General features: G+C 38.6%; 1 protein-coding gene across 2 annotated transcripts in view; it reads right to left on the bottom strand.

Annotated features, from left to right (window-relative positions):
- LOC101888976 (ionotropic receptor 75a) overlaps positions 1-7,794 on the bottom strand; it is an 814,889-nt gene extending 807,095 nt beyond the window's left edge. The window contains exon 1 of one of the 2 annotated variants that reach the window (XM_059130193.1): positions 7,443-7,794. In XM_059130193.1, the coding sequence (XP_058986176.1) occupies positions 7,443-7,587 (145 nt within the window). In that variant the 5' untranslated portion in view covers positions 7,588-7,794. The remainder of the gene's footprint in view (positions 1-7,442) is intronic. The other variant, XM_059130216.1, reaches the window with a different exon arrangement.
- Between the last annotated feature and the right edge of the window lie 7,189 nt (positions 7,795-14,983).

The raw sequence follows: 14,983 nt of genomic DNA, 5'->3' as shown, positions 1-14,983 counted from the left end.
TCGCATTTGTTAGGAGTAGCCGAAAAAGAATGTGTGACTCCACGTTTATATTTGCGACGCTTGTGGGTACAAATTGTCTCTGCCCGGATCAAAACGTGACATTACCATAAAATCCGCGTAAGTCACATGATTAACTGTCGTGGTATCATAGGCCAACGATACCGGTCACATATAGTTTTCGGTTTGAGGTGCGATAGAGGAAGGCTTGCTACTGCAGGAGCTGCCAAAGGGTAGCTAGTGATTTTCTAAAGATCATCGGCCATTCTCCGACTAACAAAAGCGTTAGTCGGGAATACTTTTTTCAAGACTGGCTCTCATTAAGTTGAGTGGCTGGTAATTCATTTACACAGGAGTTTCGGCTCGCTGTTCCACAGGAGTTCCGGCTCGCTGTTCCACAGGAACTTCGGTTCACTGTTCCACAGGAGTTTCGGCTCGCTGTTCCACAGGAGCTTCGGTTCGCTGTTCCACAGGAACTTCGGTTCGCTGTTCCACAGGAGCTTCGGCTCGCTGTTCCACAGGAACTTCGGTTCACTGTTCCACAGGAGTTTCGGCTCGCTGTTCCACAGGAGCTTCGGTTCGCTGTTCCACAGGAACTTCGGTTCGCTGTTCCACAGGAGCTTCGGCTCGCTCTTCCGTATTATAGTCGAACGTTGGTAGTGGAGTAGACGTAGTTATAGAATCGTTGCTAGGCTAGTTACCTCGCCGCTGTAGCCGACCCGAATAACAAAAACCCGAACTGCTGACCGAGCCCCGATCCATCTACAAAGTCTAACACATCGGTTGCCGAATCTACCCTCAACGAGCTGCCGAAACCGAACGAGCCCCGATCCATCTACAAAGCCTAACGCATCGGTTGCCGAATCTACCCTCAACGAGCTGCCGAACCAGTACGAATGTCAATCCGCTCACGAAGACCTGGACATCTGCTCCCGATTACCTTCAAATCGTCAACAGCCCTCATCACACGAACACCAACATCGTAGTTCCTGATCGTCGCAAACCGACGACCACAAGTTCTCGATTACCTTCAAGTCGTCAACGACCATAAGTTCCCGATTACCTTCAAATCGTCAACAACCCTCATCACCCGAACACCAACATCGTAATTCCTTATCGTCGACAACCAACGACCACAAGTTCCCGATTGCCTTCAAATTGTCAACGACCATAAGTTCCCGATTACATTCAAATCGTCAACAGACAGCAACACCCGAACGCAACCATCGAAATAGTCTAACCGACGACCACAAGTTCCCGATTATTGTCAAATCGTCAACAGAACACATCACCCGAACGCAACACCGTAATTCCCGATCTTCAACCTCCGACGGTCATCCCCGAGTATCCAATCGCCTTCAAGTCGTCGACTAATCACACCTCACATCAACCACCCGAGTACTCATTGTGTACACCCGACATCATCGTTCTCGATTGTCCACGAGTCGTACACCCTCCTACCTACGATACGAGTTAACATCAACTAAGCATCAGTACCTTGAAATCACGAACATCTCCGAAGTCCATTTGCCATCCTATATTCCATATTTATCTTATCGTATTTCAACCCGAGTAGATTGTAATTTAGCATTAAAGATCAGTAAAACATCCTATTTTTACCCCCAGGAAAGGGAGAAATCTACTCTTATTATTTCATAAGGTTTAGTGGGTCCTTATGGAGACCCTTGATACAGCTGAGCTTACCTAAGCCGACGAGAAAACCACTTTACATTGGTTGCCCCCAATTCTGCATCTACATCGCGGTCGGGCATCGTTGCATCATCATAGTCAGACAAGACAACTTCTGGAAAAAGCTCCTGCGATGCCTAACTAATACAAATAAACAAGACAACACACAAAGGATGGTAGTTAATTCGGGATGCTTAGTGTGGTAAGACATCTAATTTAACGACTGGTCGCCCTTGTCGGTTCGTACATCCACTACACGAACATGACCGTTTCATGACTTAATGCTTTTCACTATTTCCTGGTTTCGTTATCAGGAAATAGTGATTTTGGACAGCCACGACGACCTATAAATCGGTCAAATGTAGCCAGAAATGTGACTGTTGCTTTGGTTGCAAAACAAACAAAAACGCAAACGTACCCTTTGAAAATACGACAGGCACGGCCAGAAAACGGCTTAATATCAAACGAACACGCAAAGTCCACATCAGTGGTAGTGAAGATCGATTAACTGAAGTTCTTTTCGGTGGAAGTGCAGCCATGAGTGGAGGACTTGCCCGATTTTTTTGAAGCAAACAAACTAACTAACACTGTTCGACTAATCACTGTTCGGATTAGAATATGTACCCAATACTCCATACGTATGAGGCGTAGCATAAGTTGTTTTCCTCCATGGACTGATTTGGAGTGAGTAAAATCAATATGGAGGCGTGTAAACCGACGCGAATACGGCAAAATAATTGGATATTTTCTGCGTAGGACAAACTCGCAGACTTTGCTAAACGCCCATTCAATCGTCTATAACCGTGTTTAAAGTATAGCAAATGACTTTACTATTGAATTCAAATTGACAACGAAATATTGGGTGAGTTCTTTGATAAGGTCTAAGGACATACGATAATACTCGCAACGCCCTATAAAAGATGAAAAATGCTCGAGGATATCTTCATGATTCGAGAAGAACGAAAAATGAGTTTTGACGCTACGAGCTTCAAGGTCTGTTTCAATGGGATCAGGGTCCGAAATATTCCAAGCAGAATTATCTAAACTCACCCAACTAGTACCCTTCCACCAAATACCATGACTTCCCAAATCAGACGTGTTATCCTCAGACTTAACAGGAAACCCACTGGCACTTCCTACATTTTGTTGAATTCGAAAAACTCTGTTTGCCACAAACGTAGTCCATGAAGGGGGGTTTTCCGCAGTCACGCTGGCTTACCCTCGCGTATGATTTTTGAAGCACAGGTTGCAGTTTTACTAAAAATGTTTATTTATAATGAACCCAACCAACGTTGCAACCAAAAGTGAATCGTCACAACCGAAGATGTCTAACCACACCTATTGCATTATGATTTTCGCTACCCACTGGTTTAGAACTACTTGCTTCTACAAAGGATAATACTTGTGCGTCAACTAAATGACTAGGGGGTAAACAAGCAAGAATAGAATTTTGTATTAGTGGTCCATTTCCTCAACTCAGATTTAGCTGTGGATAGAGAAGCAATGAGTTGGTTGCAAGCAAGTAATGCGGTTTCTATATCATGAGCACATACTTGTACGTAAAATCTTAGAAGCCAATGGATATTCTAATTCACAATCACCGGCGAACTGATGCCAAGTTCGAATTGCAAGATACGGCGCACAAATTACCCCAAATACAACTGTTTGTAATTCATAGTCGCTAATAGTAATTCTAGTCGCTATGTTGGGGTCTATACAACGTAGACCTACATAGGCATTGTTTCTTATAAGCCATTACCATATTCAAATTCGAAACTTGAAATAAACGGTGAATGATGTAGCTAAAATCATCAAAATCGGAGCTATACAAAGACCTGTACCTGCATAGACAATTTTCTGTCACAGGCTGTAGGATCCATTACGAATTTAAAATACGACGTCTCATACAATTTCGGTCAGTATTGTACCTAAAATCGTATCCATTACGAACTTCACATGCGAAATTTGAAACAATACCGGTAAATAATGTGGCTAAAATCATCAAAATACCGAATATCGAGGGGTTACCGTTATATGGGGGCTATACGAAGACGTGGACCTGCACAGACAATTTTCTCTCATTGGCTATAGTATTCATTACGAACTTCAAATACCAAATTTGAAATAGTTCCGGTAAATAATGTCTCTAAAATCATCAAAATACCGAATATCGGGGGGTACCGTTATATGGGGGTTATACGAAGACGTGGACATGCACAGACCATTTTCTGGCATTGGGTGTAGTATCCATTTCGAACTTCAAATACGACGTCTCATACAATTTCGGTCAGTATTGTACCTAAAATCGTATCCATTACGAACTTCACATGCGAAATTTGAAACAATTCCGGTGAATAATGTCGCTAAAATCATCAAAATACCGAATATCGGGGGTACGGTATATGGGGGCTTTATGAAGACGTGGACCTATATAGCCCATTTTCTGTTTTATGCTGCAGTATCTATTACGAACTTCAAATACCAAAATTCCGGCGAATAATGTCGCTAAAATCATCAAAATACCGAATATGGGGGGTACCGTCATATGGGGCTATAAAAAGACGTCGATCTGCACAGACAATTTTCTGGCATGGGCTGAAGTATCCATTACGGACTTCACATGCGAAATTTGAAACAATACCGGTAAATAATTTCGCTAAAATCATCAAAATACCGAATATCGGGGGGTACGGTATATGGGGGCTTTATGAAGACGTGGACATATATAACCCATTTTCTGTTTTATGCTGCAGTATCTATTACGACCTTCAAATACCAAAATTCCGGCGAATAATGTAGCTAAAATCATCAAAATACCGAATATCGGGAGGTTATATGGGGGGCTATATGATAACTTGGACCTACATGGCCCATTTACGAATTTAACCTGCCTACTGGCAAAATATACATGTGTGCAAAACTTTAGACTTCTATCTCAATTTGTTCGAAAGATAGCGCGATTACAACAGACAGACAGACGGACATGGCTAAATCGTCTTAGAATTTTACGCTGGTCAAGAATATATATACTATATATATATATATATATATATATATATATACTTGGGTCTGATATGAGTATTTCGAGGAGTTACAAACGGAATGACAAAATTAATGTACCTTCCATAGTATGGTGGAGGGTATAAAAATATGTTTGGAATTTATGTGAATTAGTTCATACCAATTATGAACCTTTAGAGAAGTCAAAAATTGGGAAATATATCCAACTCTGAATCGATTTTCAACAAATACTTCTACCCCTAATACCAAATAACATTGCTGTATAGTGCATGATATGATGTATCGATCATGATTATGTTAAAAATTATTTATTTGAGGAACAGATATACCAGACCGAGTTTCACTAAATGAAAAAATTCGGTTGAATATTGAAAAAATCCATCCAATTTGGTCTGATATCACATATGTGGTGCACAATAACCGTAAAATTGGATGAAGATGTATATCGAAGGTGTATAAAAATCTGAGCTGATCTCGATAAAATTTGGCAGAGGTATTTTCGTGCTGTATCTGGTGTCCGGTATCAAATATCATTGTTGTCGAGCGCATATTTCGCATATGAGGGGATTTAACACCAATATGGATGTAACATATGTAGCTATAGATAAAACTCAGCCGATTTTTATCAAATTTAATGTACCTACTTGTAGACTGAATTCGGTCGGATGTGCCAAAACACAGGTCATTTAGACTAATGTTAGCCCGAAATCGGTTGAAGAAAAAGAAAATTTTATCTCAATCTGATAATAAATGCGACCTGTATTTTGTTTACAAAAATACATGGACGGACGGACTGACATGAATAAATAGATGAAGATCCCCAAAAGTAACTATGGGTCTATTTCGCTTCCTTCTCCATGTTACAAACAAACGCACAAAGACATAATACCCTTAGCACTATGTGGTGTAAGATATAAAATAAAGAATGATAATTTATGGTAAATTGCAATCATGTAGAGGGTGAGCAATATGGAAGAAATTGTATGTTATAGTTAATAATTAAAAAAAAGTTTGGTTGGAATAGTTTTAAGCTTAAGTTAAGCGTTCAGCACTACTAGTAACGACAACCAGTGCACAGTGGTCGCTGCCATTGGCCAAAATTCAAAAAATGAAAATCAGATATTTATTATCAAATGTGTACACATGAACTCTTAAGAGGTTAAGCTGTTTAGAAAACATAATAATCTTGGCTTCATTCTAACGGGACACTTAGCATCAAAAAAGAGAAAATGTAGTTAGTTGCTTTTTCAGTGGGATCAGTGAAAAAGTGGAGTAAAAATAGATCTGTTTTACAAAATTAAATACATTTTAAAATGACAAATCTTGGCATTATTATTGAAAAGCAAGGTATTGACTTATTTTTAGTGCAGCAACTTGTGTGTTTAGTAGTTGTGTATAATATAGACGATGTGAGTGTTCTGAGTGGCCTTTAAGATTAATTTTGAAAATAAAATTGGATTTCAGTTAAAGTTTTAATTGTTTTCCCCCTGAATCCTCCAATGTGATTTTTTTACGCCATTAGTAATGGTCCTAAGATTCTAGAAGTGCTAATTTAACTTTCAGATTTTGTCAGATTTGTATGTTATGCCCAATATACTGAAGTGACTTCGCTCCAATTTTGTCAGTTCTATGGTGCTAGTGTTTTTGTTGTTTGGGATTGATAAGGATATAATTGAGGGGTGTTTAATAATGTTGCCTGCATTGTCCTGCATTTAAGGCCTCTGCACTGGAAACGGCTAAGGAGTTAACAAATAGAAACGGCTAAAGAGTTAACAAATAGATATCCATGGCACTATCTTCCACCCGCAGCTAATAAAATTTTAATACATGCACCCGACATTATAAATTTGTCATTGTATCGATTGGAGAATTATAGGAGGTGGCCGTGGAGTCTAGAAACAAAGATATAAAAAAGTTTCGACTAAATCATACCCGAAAAAATTCTCGTGTTTCAACAAACACAGACCTTATTAACCGTCTTCTTCTGAGCTCCGACCCTTTTATAACGGGACAGCGAACGTTACCAATCAATAAAAAATCTATATTATTAAAATCTGCATTTGATTTATTGAATAACACTGAAATTTATAAACATCCATTGGTAACTTTGATTTAATTTTATATTGAATTGTTTTTTTGTTTACAAAAAAAACTGTCTATTTTTTTTACAAAAAATAATCAAATTTGGAATTGATTTGTATAAAAAATACGTCTACTTTTGGAGGTACCTTTACAGGAGTCTACCTGAAGGCGGGCCGTTCTAAATAATTTTCAGTAAGACTTTTTTTAGCTCTTTAGAACGTAAAATGTCAAATAACAGAGCAATCTAGTGTAGAAATGTGACAAAAATTGGGCAAATAACCCATATTCGGGAGGTACGTTGTAAGGCGACCATGCCAAAACATGCATCGACCATATCCACTTTGTCACATTTTTCATTTTTATCCCATAAAACACCATAAACAAAGAATCATCTTGATATCTGCACTGAAAGTATTTTTTGCCGCTGTTCCCATACGACCTCGACCACTGTGCAGTGGTTAGGATAAAGTAACAAGGGAAAAACTTGTTTTTATTTACTAAAGAGTAATTAACGGCGGCGCAGTGTACATGTCTGACTTCAAATTCTAACTAGATGCTCAGCGAAAATATCAGCATTTAGCTCCTTTTAATTTATAACAAGCTTCGAGGATTATATATTATTGAAGTTTTTTAGTGATATCTTTTATAATTACCTTTATAGGTACAGGTGAATACAAGAGTGTGGACTGCTTTTATCATTCCGAATATGTAACTGCGAACATGATTATCCTGATGGTTTATAACCATACCACTCAATGGCATAAAAATTACAGCAATTATAATGAAGTAAGCCTTCATGTTTATAAACTAAAAACTTTTGTGTCCATTCTCACTATTTATATTGTTTAGAAGAACGGTTAAAAATGACAAAAAGTGTAAGGCAAAAATCGGCATAATTTTTCAATGATGTTCACACTACTCCAACACACTTGTGATATATGTAATTTTTTTGTAAATAATATGAACATAAACCTTGAGTTTAACAATAAACAACAAAAGAAATTTGAATCTATTCCTTTGAAAAATGTAACTAAAATCATCAAACTACTAAACGCTTGGGCTGCAATTAAAAAGTGACCACATGCCAATTTTTTGCTACAGGAGGAAAATCCAACTACGAACTCTAAATACCGAATCTTAAACAATATGAGAAGGTACCGACTTTATGTAAACAATGACCGATATGGCCCGTTCAAGAACTTTTCTAGAATACTGATAAAATACACATATTGCTCCATACAGTGTTCACTATAAAAGTTGCTGTTGTAAGGATGGTCATAGTCAGCAAGCCTTTACAATACTAAAATGAACCAAGAGAATCTGTTGGATTGAATATGAATATGTACTAATTTCAAGATAGATTGCATAATATGAATGTGAGGGATTTAAACACCAAATCGGATAAAACATATATATGGAAGATATAGATATATCTTTAGACAGAAATCGGTTGGCAGTGCTAAAATTCACCTCATTTTGAATGATGTTAACCATCCAGTGCACAATAAACGTGAAATCGGTCAGAGATATATATGGAAATCCAAATCTAAACCGATCTTGATAAAATTTAAAACAGGTATTGCTGGGCTGAATCTGATATCTTGTACGAAATATCATTCTTGTGGAATACATATTATGAGGAATTACACTCGAAAACGGATGAAAAATATATCTGAATCGATTTTCACAAAGTACATTCTTCTAGAGTGAATTTGGTTGGAAGTGCCAAAATTCACTTCTTTTGAACTGATATTATCCATCTGGCGCAGAATAAACCTAAACTTATTTGGACCGATTTTCTTGGATTCTTCATCTTAATTAGATGATAAATGCGACCTGCATTCCAAAAATACATGGACAGAGGGACGGACGGACATGCGTAAATGCCCAAAGACATAATATCCTGACCACTATGTGGTGAAAGGTATAAAAAGTGAAGACCAAAACGGTTGTCTCTACTTTCAAGCTTGTTTGCAGAAAGTTTTGAAATAATATACGACTTTTCTTAGATCACCTTGACAAGTAAACTAGATAAAATTTAAATGGTTGGTAAATGGTGGAATTATGGTTTATATTTGGGACAATATAAATGTGGTTGTGACAGGTTTGAAAGATATAAACAAGGTATTGAAATTTGTATATGTGCCTCAATCAAAGAGTGTTTTAATCAACGCATGTACAAAATATATTCTACATACTTTTGAGTGCGATTGAGGCGCTGGGAAAATTTAACCATTAAAAATAATTATTTCAACATTGTGACCTTCCCAGTGGTCGTAAAAAATCACATGTGAACAATTCAGTGATCTTGTTCGCTGTCGCATACGATAATGTGTAGGATAATAAAGGTCATAACCCACACAGACAGATATCGATGCGCCAGTAGGTAGCCAAGATTACTTGAATGAAAGGACACGCAGCCATATAATGTGAAAACATTTAATACATATTATCTATTCACTTTTTTCTACCAATAAAAACAAATTACCTCAGTAGTTGCGCCAAGAACTTACGGACTACCCAAAATGCAAAAGACGCAAAAAAACAATAATTAGATAAAAAACGGAAAATTTATCCAAGCCATTTTTATACCTACCTAGAGTTTTGGAGGGATTCTGCAATTCTGATATTTATAATAAGTACAAATATTAATTAGCTTTTAAATCTGAGATTACCGTCAACAAAGCAACTAGCACAACTAAATCGAAAATACAAAAGAAGATAAGTGCAATGTAGTATATAAGATAAATTGTGTAGGGGACGAGACTAACATATGTCACAAGGTATATGTTGGTACAACTAAAACCAAACTTAAGACGAACAAACAACAAGAACAAAAGACGGCGCTTGCGATACATTGCACGAAAACGTTGAAATACTGACACAAGAAAATAATATAAATGACGTATAAATGGCGATACATTGCACGAAAACGTTGAAATACTGACACAAGAAAATAATATAAATGACGTTTTACACTAAAAAAATTAACTATTGTAAACTCACCAACCGAGGATGGAATTTATTATAAGATTGATAGTGACCACTGTGCACTGTGCATAGGCAGACAAAAAACGAACAAACCACTAGAACAACAGGCGGCGCTTGCCCTTGAAATACTGACACAAGAAAATAATTATAATATGCATTTTACCCTAGAATAGTTATATATGAAAAATAGTTTTTGTTCGAAAAATAGTTTTGAACTACAATTTAGTCAAACATTGATGTACAATTTTTGTTCTGGAAGAGATAATGTATATGCATGATAGTGTCACTTCTTCACTTGTGCGAATTACTCAGGTTCACTTAATCAGCCTTGTTAATGTGCAACAATGAGAGGGATAAAAAAGCAAAATAAAACACAAGTGATTAGTTTTCAATCCAAATAAGTTTGACGTTATATTGAATTTAGATCTATTTCTTTTCAACAAATAATTACCTCTTGGTATGTGATAGTGGCGACAAAGGCCTTGATTGTTAAGTTTTCAATACTCAAAGACAAGTGAATTCAGAGGTTCTAAGTAATGGCAGAGAATCACTTGTCTATATCTAATACATATGCAAACACAGACAAGAGAATGCAGAGGTTCTGAATGATCGCTGAGGATCCATTGTTTCATTTTTAGTACATTTACAACTATTTGAGTGTGGTAAGTCAAGGTGAGCAACAAAAACAACATATATTAGATAATTCGCATACTACAACCTCCGCGGATAGAGTTTTTTAATTGATCAAGCTTAAGTTACAGGACAAAGTATCTAACATATACTTTGCCGCCCACCTTGGTACATATATCCATATCAATCAACAACATATACCTAGAGCTAGTACACAACTATTAATAAATTTAAGTAAATACATGTTTGACGTTAATTTATATATCAACATTTTAATTTTTCAAAAATGCTAGTTTAGAGAAAAATATACTTGTAATGGCACAGCACCCGATATTATCCATCCAAATTTAGTATATTGGGCTGTAGGAAGTCCTGGGTTGGAAATAACTCGAGGTGCTATGATTTTATGACAAATTTTTTGTCCCTAGTACCATAGCGATTGGGCCAGCGCGATCAAAATTAGGACCTGGTAGTTCGAGACCTACAAACGAATCGCATTTGTTAGGAGTAGCCGAAAAAGAATGTGTGACTCCACGTTTATATTTGCGACGCTTGTGGGTACAAATTGTCTCTGCCCGGATCAAAACGTGACATTATCGTAAAATCCGCGTAAGTCACATGATTAACTGTCGTGGTATCATAGGCCAACGAAGTTCATTGCTAAGCGACGCACAGACTTGACTTACGGGACACCACGGATCAAATAACGCCCATAGCGCAACGGTTGACTTTAGCAAACAGAGACGAACAACATATCGGTAACATCTATATGAGTAAAACGTGGCTCGGTGGTACTGGAATTGTACCTCGTGGAACAATGGTTTTGTTGATGTGTTGTGTCGTGCCTAAGTTCTTCGTACGCGGAGTGTGTGGTGCTTTTATGTACAAAATTTGCACCTTTGTGGAATTCGGCAGAATTTTGATGCATGGTCCGGACGTAGACATTTATAGCAGCAACGGTGGTATGTTACAGTCCGAATACATTTTTCGAAGGCCATCCTTCGGAATACCGAAGATTTAAGTAACGGTTAAGGTAGGGTGCACTGCCGACACAGGACCATAGGTTTTACCAGCGCGGGTCTGACGCGTGGAAGCGCTGCTGTAGCCACAGAGATTGTTGGAACAATTTCCACCATAGGAGCAGCAGCTCGAGCAGGACTATCTGAATTGGTGTAACGTGCTGATTTCATAAAGTACATTTATACGAACAAACAACCGCACCTATTACACAATGAGAACAACAACAGCGGCCACTGCAAGTGCGACGCTAACAGCACCAACCAACCACCACCACCATGCACACACGTCAACAAGGCAGTCAACAAGGCGACAACAGCACTAACCAACAAATGCAGAATTCGTTGGGCGGGTGGTGAACAAAGTAGTTTTTGCTCACAGCGTAAGGCTAAAAATTCGCAATGACTTGGTAGAACCGGTCACATATAGTTTTCGGTTTGAGGTGCGATAGAGGAAGGCTTGCTACTGCAGGAGCTTGCCAAAGGGTAGCTAGTGATTTTCTAAAGATCATCGGCCATTCTCCGACTAACAAAAGCGTTAGTCGGGAATACTTTTTTCAAGACTGGCTCTCATTAAGTTGAGTGGCTGGTAATTCATTTACACAGGAGTTTCGCTGTCGAAACCGAACGAGCCCCGATCCATCTACAAAGCCTAACGCATCGGTTGCCGAATCTACCCTCAACGAGCTACCGAACCAGTACGAATGTCAATCCGCTCACGAAGACCTGGACATCTGTTCCCGATTACCTTCAAATCGTCAACAGCCCTCATCACCCGAACACCAACATCGTAATTCCTTATCGTCGACAACCGACGACCACAAGTTCCCGATTGCCTTCAAATTGTCAACGACCATAAGTTCCCGATTACCTTCAAGTCGTCAACAGCCAGCAACACCCGAACGCAACCATCGAAATAGTCTAACCGACGACCACAAGTTCCCGATTATTGTCAAATCGTAAACAGAACACATCACCCGAACACAATCATTGTTATTCCTTATCGTCGACAACCGACGAACACAAGTTCCCGATTACCTTCAAATCGTCAACGTAAGCTTCACCCGAACGCAACACCGTAATTCGCGATCTTCAACCTCCGACGGTCATCCCCGAGTATCCAATCGCCTTCAAGTCGTCGACTAATCACACCTCACATCAACCACCCGAGTACTCATTGTGTACACCCGACATCATCGTTCTCGATTGTCCACGAGTCGTACACCCTCCTACCTACGATACGAGTTAACATCAACTAAGCATCAGTACCTTGAAATCACGAACATCTCCGAAGTCCATTTGCCATCCTATATTCCATATTTATCTTATCGTATTTCAACCCGAGTATATTGTAATTTAGCATTAAAGATCAGTAAAACATCCGATTTTAACCCCCAGGAAAGGGAGAAATCTACTCTTATTATTTCATAAGGTTTAGTGGGTCCTTATGGAGACCCTTGATACAGCTGAGCTTACCTAAGCCGACGAGAAAACCACTTTACATTGGTTGCCCCCAATTCTACATCTACATCGCGGTCGGGCATCGTTGCATCATCATAGTCAGACAAGACAACTTCTGGAAAAAGCTCCTGCGATGCCTAACTAATACAAATAAACAAGACAATACACAAAGGATGGTAGTTAATTCGGAATGCTTAGTGTGGTAAGACATCTAATTTAACGACTGGTCGCCCTTGTCGGTTCGTACATCCACTACACGAACATGACCGTTTCATGACTTAATGCTTTTAATTTGCGAAAGCAAACTATATCACGACATTCAGAAATAAAGATTTACAATTTAACGCGAAGCCCCAACAAAATTGGTTTCGTTATCAGGAAATAGTGATTTTGTCGGTTCGTACATCCACTACACGAACATGACCGTTTCATGACTTAATGCTTTTAATTTGCGAAAGCAAACTATATCACGACATTCAGAAATAAAGATTTACAATTTCACGCGAAGCCCCAACAAAATTGGTTTCGTTATCAGGAAATAGTGATTTTGGACAGCCACGACGACCTATAAATCGGTCAAATGTAGCCAGAAATGTGACTGTTGCTTTGGTTGCAAAACAAACAAAAACGCAAACGTACCCTTTGAAAATACGACAGGCACGGCCAGAAAACGGCTTAATATCAAACGAACACGCAAAGTCCACACCAGTGGTAGTGAAGATCGATTAACTGAAGTTCTTTTCGGTGGAAGTGCAGCCATGAGTGGAGGACTTGCCCGATTTTTTTGAAGCAAACAAACTAACTAACACTGTTCGACTAATCACTGTTCGGATTAGAATATGTACCCAATACTCCATACGTATGAGGCGTAGCATAAGTTGTTTTCCTCCATGGACTGATTTGGAGTGAGTAAAATCAATATGGAGGCGTGTAAACCGACGCGAATACGGCAAAATAATTGGATATTTTCTGCGTAGGACAAACTTGCAGACTTTGCTAAACGCCCATTCAATCGTCTATAACCGTGTTTAAAGTATAGCAAATGACTTTACTATTGAATTCAAATTGACAACGAAATATTGGGTGAGTTCTTTGATAAGGTCTAAGGACATACGATAATACTCGCAATGCCCTATAAAAGATGAACAATGCTCGAGGATATCTTCATGATTCGAGAAGAACGAAAAATGAGTTTTGACGCTACGAGCTTCAAGGTCTGTTTCAATGGGATCAGGGTCCGAAATATTCCAAGCAGAATTATCTAAACTCACCCAACTAGTACCCTTCCACCAAATACCATGACTTCCCAAATCAGACGTGTTATCCTCAGACTTAACAGGAAACCCATTGGCACTTCCTACATTTTGTTGAATTCGAAAAACTCTGTTTGCCACAAACGTAGTCCATGAAGGGGGGTTTTCCGCAGTCACGCTGGCTTACCCTCGCGTATGATTTTTGAAGCACAGGTTGCAGTTTCACTAAAAATGTTTATTTATAATGAACCCAACCAACGTTGCAACCAAAAGTGAATCGTCACAACCGAAGATGTCTAACCACACCTATTGCATTATGATTTTCGCTACCTACTGGTTTAGAACTACTTGCTTCTACAAAGGATAATACTTGTGCGTCAACTAAATGACTAGGGGGTAAACAAGCAAGAATAGAATTTTGTATTAGTGGTCCATTTCCTCAACTCAGATTTAGCTGAGGATAGAGAAGCAATGAGTTGGTTGCAAGCAAGTAATGCGGTTTCTATATCATGAGCACATACTTGTACGTAAAATCTTAGAAGCCAATGGATATTCTAATTCACAATCACCGGCGAACTGATGCCAAGTTCGAATTGCAAGATACGGCGCACAAATTACCCCAAATACAACTGTTTGTAATTCATAGTCGCTAATAGTAATTCTAGTCGCTATGTTGGGGTCTATACAACGTAGACCTACATAGGCATTGTTTCGTATAAGCCATTACCATATTCAAATTCGAAACTTGAAATAAACGGTGAATGATGTAGCTAAAATCATCAAAATCGGAGCTATACAAAGACCTGTACCTGCATAGACAATTTTCTGTCACAGGCTGTAGGA

This window comes from Musca domestica, unplaced genomic scaffold, assembly GCF_030504385.1.
Source record: "Musca domestica strain aabys unplaced genomic scaffold, Musca_domestica.polishedcontigs.V.1.1 11, whole genome shotgun sequence".
NCBI classification, from domain to species: domain Eukaryota; kingdom Metazoa; phylum Arthropoda; class Insecta; order Diptera; family Muscidae; genus Musca; species Musca domestica.
Note: the sequence above shows the minus strand (reverse complement) of the source record. Positions and strands in the feature narration are given on the sequence as shown.